The following is a 6,175-nucleotide window of genomic DNA, read 5'->3' as shown; positions in this document are numbered from 1 at the left end:
GGCCGCGCATAGAGCAGGCTCTAAAGCCTGCAACGCGCCGAAGGTGGGGAAAGGAGGAGCGGGAAACGCTGCCAGCGCAGATCCGCCCCCTCGCGGGGGAAGGCAAAAGTATCCCCCTCCCGCGAGGGAAGCGGTAGATGCCACCATTCCCTCCACAAGTGGAGAGGGAATGGAGTGCGAGCCTCTCCCTCTCCCGCAAAGAGAGCAAAGGATAAAGGCAGGCAGTACGCCCGTGGAATGCTCTCCACCCAGCGAGGTGGTGAGCACCCCGATGGAGGTGGCACAGGGAGAGCCGTGCAGCCATAACTAAACATGGTTGTACGGTTCCTCCAAGCCAACCTGAACCACGCCTGTCTGTCAGGCCCAACATCTGCTCATGCAGAACCTGACAGAGCGTGGTGTAGGGTTGGCGATTGTCGCCGAGCCGTATAGAGTCCCCGAAGACAATCCTAATTGGATAGGGGACGACAGCGGCTCGGCGGCAGTTGTGAGGGTAGCGGCAGATCTCTCCCCTCCTCTCCAACTCATAGAGAGAGGAGCGGGGTATGCCGCGGCCAAGTGGGGGCCCTACAGCATTATTTCGTGCTATGCCCCTCTCAGATGGGATCTCGGCGCGTTTAACCTGTTCTTGGAGCGAGTGGGGTTGATCGCGGATGACATCCGGAGCGACACCCCGGATGCTCAGATAATAGTTGCCGGAGACTTTAATGCTAAGTTTCCGGCATGGGGCGAAACGCGCCGAGACGACAGGGGAATATTCCTATTGGAGTGGACGGGCAGGCACGACCTCGAAATACTAAACGAGGGTCGTGCCAACACATGCGTGCGATGGCGGGGGGGGCCATCCGTGGACGTTACGATGGCTTCCCCGAGTGCCGCGCACAAGGTGAGCGGCTGGCGCATGGTCGTAGATATGAGGAGCGAAACCCTCTCTAACCAACGCTATATCGAAGTGGTCATGGGGACCACGCGTCGGCCGGTGCTTCGCCCGTCCACCGGGGGGGGGGCGACAAGAGATGGGCCCTCACGAAGCTCGATAGAGAAAAGCTAGAGACCGCACTCATGGCGATCTCATGGGGCCTCCAGGAGGGAGAGACAGGATAGGACATCCATCAGGAGGTGGATTGGCTCAGGGATAACATGCGTTTGTGATGACGCGATGCCCCGAGTCTAGTCCCACCCTCCTCATCGAGCGCAAGGCTACCAGATTGCATACGCTGCGTCCAGCGGCGGCACGATTTGTATTCTCACCACTTTCGCACACTAAGACATGAACTCTCATCCGTGTACGCTCGACGTTCGGCCACTTTCGGTTATCTTCGGTTTATAGAGGAAGACGGATAGATTAGCTTCTGTTCCCTTCTCTCCTGAGAGGTCTATTGTATCTTACCTATCTCTCTGAATACAATAGCTATGTGATCCTCGAAATCTCGAGCTGGCGAGTTGGCGATGCAACATGTGTGACGTTTATTATCACATAATCTTTCCCTATTAATTCTTTTTTTTTAAACTTTATATATTGTATAAAAAAATTTATAACATTAATAAATAATAATAAATAAATTTTTACATAAAAAGATAAATGTTATATTACAAAAATAGAAGTATAAAAATGAAATATACCGAGTATCCCAGACCACCCATACACCCTTTTTAAAATGAAAATGAATGGCTTTTATCAAAAATCGCGAACAATTTTTAAGTAAATTGGGTACGCTCTATCAAATGGTGATATTTTCAACTTTCGATTCCGACCGGAAATACGCCATCCGGATCGGAAGTTGAATTTTTTTAGGGGAACATGGTACTTTTTATTACAGATTCGAATCGTACATGAAAAAATAAGAAACTTTTGTATGAAACGTTTTTTCTGAAAGTGCCTCTGTCAATCTTAAAATTGACCTTGAAAATAACTGTAAGACTGAAACTGTAAGATTGACAGAGGCACTTTCAGAAAAAACGTTTGATACAAAAGTTTCTTATTTTTTCATGTACAATTCGAATTTGTAATAAAAAGTACCATGTTCCTCTAAAAAAATTCAACTTCCGATCCGGATGGCGTATTTCCGGTCGGAATCAAAAGTTGAAAATATCACCATTTGATAGAGCGTACTCAATTTACTTAAAAATTGTCCGCGATTTTTGATAAACCATTTATTTTCATTTTAAAAGGGATGTACGGGTAGTCTGGGACACTCAGACTTTTTTCTCGACTCATGTCGACTGTTATCGACTAATTGTTGATTGTTGACTGTTGACTGTGCTCGCCTTGCGAATACGTTCGTGACCCAGTCAAATGATAGTTCAAAGCAATCGACAAAAGATTGGTGATAATCAAAATGTGTGATCAATTAACTAAAAAACGTAAGCGAAATTTTTTAGAAGCTTGGCTTAGTGATGATCGATATAAATCTTGGGTAAATATACCGAATAGGGGACCCAGCCCCAATAACCTTCACCTTGACATATGTTGTCACTATCCTGAGTAACGTGCAGGAGGTTTTAGCCGTCGCTCGTTGTATATTAAAAAGTTATTAACAAAAGAAGTTTTATAAATGGAACTTAATTTTCAAACACCATGTACGTTAAATCTGTACTTCTTGAGTGGAAATCAAGACATATGTTGTACATATATACATTCTACATAGAAATATTTACATTGATGTATGTGACATGATGTTTCTATTTTGATTTCTTTTCTCCAATTTTATAAACATAAGATTCGAAATAGGTATGTATTATTACTGTCTCGCACAACTACTCCGTTTCCACAGTTACTTCTCGAGACAAACATCGTAACACAAAATTTAATAATGCATTTGTATGAATTTATTAACATAACATACAATTTCGATGTCTTGTGGAATTATTTGTGCGAAAAGAAAGTCGTCCATAGCAAAATATTATGTCCAAAGTGTAAAAATGAAATACAACTGTTGAACGTTTCGGAAAATCATATTTTTCATTGTACAAACAAGTATTATAAAGTTATCAACTGTCGAAAACGGAAAAGAATAACATGCAATTTTAAAGTTAATGCATATCATGGAACATGGTTCGAACGAGCACATATGGATCTCACTAAAATTTGTCGTTTCATTGCCTACTTTGTCATAATGTCGCCACCGCGACAAAGATTCTTAATGAATGAACTGAAAATGAATAATAATTCTGTTGTTGATTGGACGAATTTTTGTCGAGAGGTGAGCAATATTATAGTTATTGTTCATAAGTGCTTTCAACTATAATGTCATATAATTTTAGCTACTTCAACAATGGATTTTAACTAGACAAGCACCACTTGGTGGGGAAGGTAAAATTGTTGAACTTGATGAAGCTAAAGTAGGCAAGAGAAAATACAGCACAGCGTTCTTGAACGCTCCTTAGTTACGAGCGGCGCGAGCGGTAAGAGGGGGACAGTAGGCGTAAGCTAAGAAATCTGGCCGAAAGTTGCAAGTAAATCCCAGCACTGCTGTAAGTTGTAAAGCGAGGTCCACCTTGCCTACCGGCGGGGTGGTTGCGGGAGAGGGGGTCGAAGGCCCCCCCCCGTGTGTGTGTGTGTGTGTGTGTGTACACATACATTTGTGATATTTTTTAATTGTATTAAATTGTATTAAATTCTATATAAATTTAAATTGTTTATCTTTTTTTTATTTACCTTTAATTTGCCTTTTTTGCGTTTTTCTTTACGTTTATTCACGTTTATAACTTTCAACGTGACAAGAGGTTTGTTATTGTACATGGTGTCCGAAAATTAAGTTCCATTTATAAAACTTCTTTTGTTAATAACTTTAATAAACAACGAGCGACGGCTAAAACCTCCTGCACGTTACTCAGGATAGTGACAACATATGTCAAGGTCAAGGTTATTGGGGCTAGGTCCCCTATTCGGTATATTTACCAAATCTTGGATACGCAAAGTATTATCCGACGATAGTCTTTATTATTGTAGTATATGCAATAATAATTATTCGTGCAATTCAACACTATCAAGACATGCGGATTCTACGTGTCACAAAAATAATATTAAGGTAAATACGCTAACTGATAATAATAATGTTGATTCGCCAATAAAAAAATTGCGTAAATCAAAATTTCAACAAAAATGGTTAGAAATTCAGCAATTTAAGGGGATCCTGTACTGAACGGCGAACTCTTACACGATTACAACGCCCTCATCTAATTCTCACCCCGTATCTCTCTCTATCACGTTATTTATAAAGAAGATGCACTGCTTTTTTCACTCTACTTTACCGATATTTCAGGTACATACGGACTGAAATTTTCGGAAGAATGCCATTTATTAATTAGGCAATTAAATTCAGTTTTTATAGTTCGACAATCTTCTACGGTGTAGTATACAATCGTGAAAACTACTGTTTTATGCATAAAAGCTATAAAACTTTTATAAGAAGCTAATATTTGTACAAGTTGACAGCTCTGACGCCATGTTGCTTTAACATGTCGATAAATAAAAATGTAATTTTATACTTATTTTCTTTCTCAATACAAAATCTCGTACTATATAGAGTTTTCACGTGTCCGTTTGCGTGTGTACTTCAATTCTGGAGAAGGATTTTTAATTCTATACAGGCAATAAAAAATGGCACACTTCCGAAAATTACGGTGTTTTCGTCGATAATACAGGCGACTCCAGCATCCCCTTAAATGTTGGTTACATGAAGTGCCACATGATGCAAGCTTATTTTTTTGTTCGATTTGTGATAAATCTATCGCTGGCGGTTTATCACAAATCTATCGTCACGCAGAATCTAATATTCATATAAATAAAGAAAAAAATTATATTGAAACAAGAGTTTCGAATGAGGATTCAAATATACAAATTAATGAATCACTTTTATCTTTTGATGAGCGTAAGAAATCAGCGGAAATCAGATATGCCGCATTAATTATTGAGAAAAATATTCCCTAACAAACGGCAAAAGAAATTCTTAATTTTTTCCAACATATAGGAAAAGATCCTATGTGTTGAGTATGAGTATGGGCCGAACAAAATGTACAAATATTATTACAAACGTTGTATGCCCGGTTGAGACTAATCGTGTTGTAAATATTATTCAAAACACAAAATTTTCGACATTTATCGATGAAACATCTGATCTCATTAATAATAAATGGATGATTTTTTTGTCCGATACGTTGATCCGGAGACATTAGATGTTCGCTCGCAATTAGTTAAATTAATAAATATTGATGCCAAAGATTCAAGCGCAGAAAAGTTGTTCAATGCATTTAAAAGTGAAATGTGGAAATTACAGATACCATTTTTAAATATTATTGCCTTGTCGTGCGACAATGCATTCTGTTATGACAGGGAAACATTTATCGTTTAAAAAAAAATTGGAAGAAATATGCCCACATTTATTAACATTTTCATGCCCATGTCATTCCTCCGCATTAGCAGCGCATACTGCTTGTTCTAAAATACTTGCATATTGCGATGAATTTTCTTAAAAAAATTGCTAAATATTTAAATAGCAGTCCCAAACGTACGGCTATTTTTCGCGAATTTTGTGAATGTTTCCAAGAAACAAATCACAAAATATTAAAATTATGTGACACACGCTGGCTTTCTCATTATTTATGCATCGAACGACTTCTTGAATCTTGGGATACAATTAAATATTTTATTACTGAAATGGTTGCGTGAAAAAACAAATTCTGGAAAATATTTATTATCTGATGATGAACAACAGAGATAAAAGCTTATTTTCTTTTTTTTAAATATGTTTTAAATTTTTTTAACGCATTTAATGCATTCTTTCAAGTGTCAGAAACAAGAATCCATTTATTGCAGCCAAAATCTAAAAACTTTCTTTTCCAAATCTGTCGAAATTTTATAAAAGAAGAATATTTAAAACCATTTTCTTCAAACATTATATTCTCATTAAAAGAAAATCAATAACCTATTAATGAAATTATTTTGGGATCAGAATGTGAGGAATATCTGAACGAATTAACGTTGAAAGATCACATAAACATAGTTAAAATTGTTCGAGAGAACTGTTTAACATTTTATGTGACTGCTGCAGAAGAAATTTGTAAAAGGTTACCTATAAATAATGAATTTTTATTAAAGTTACAAGTTTTTCAACCATCTGTAAGTTTATTCGATAATAATAGACAAACATCATTTGATGATGTTTCTATCGTA

The 6,175-nt window shown here is 38.1% G+C and overlaps 1 protein-coding gene across 1 annotated transcript; it reads left to right on the top strand.

The window, feature by feature from the left end:
- The first annotated feature begins 376 nt into the window (after window positions 1–376).
- Window positions 377–3,387, top strand: LOC145968427 (uncharacterized). The gene is made up of 2 exons (XM_083093872.1): window positions 377–886; window positions 3,265–3,387. The coding sequence occupies exons 1-2, from the start codon at window positions 377–379 to the stop codon at window positions 3,385–3,387; spliced, it is 633 nt and encodes a 210-aa protein (XP_082949998.1).
- The last annotated feature ends 2,788 nt before the right edge of the window (window positions 3,388–6,175 follow it).

The sequence above is a fragment of the Camponotus vicinus genome, unplaced genomic scaffold, assembly GCF_025532165.1.
Source record: "Camponotus vicinus isolate PSW18456_S1 unplaced genomic scaffold, iyCamVici1.0 SCAF_3, whole genome shotgun sequence".
Classification (NCBI taxonomy): domain Eukaryota; kingdom Metazoa; phylum Arthropoda; class Insecta; order Hymenoptera; family Formicidae; genus Camponotus; species Camponotus vicinus.
This window is presented reverse-complemented; position numbering and strand designations above follow the sequence as displayed.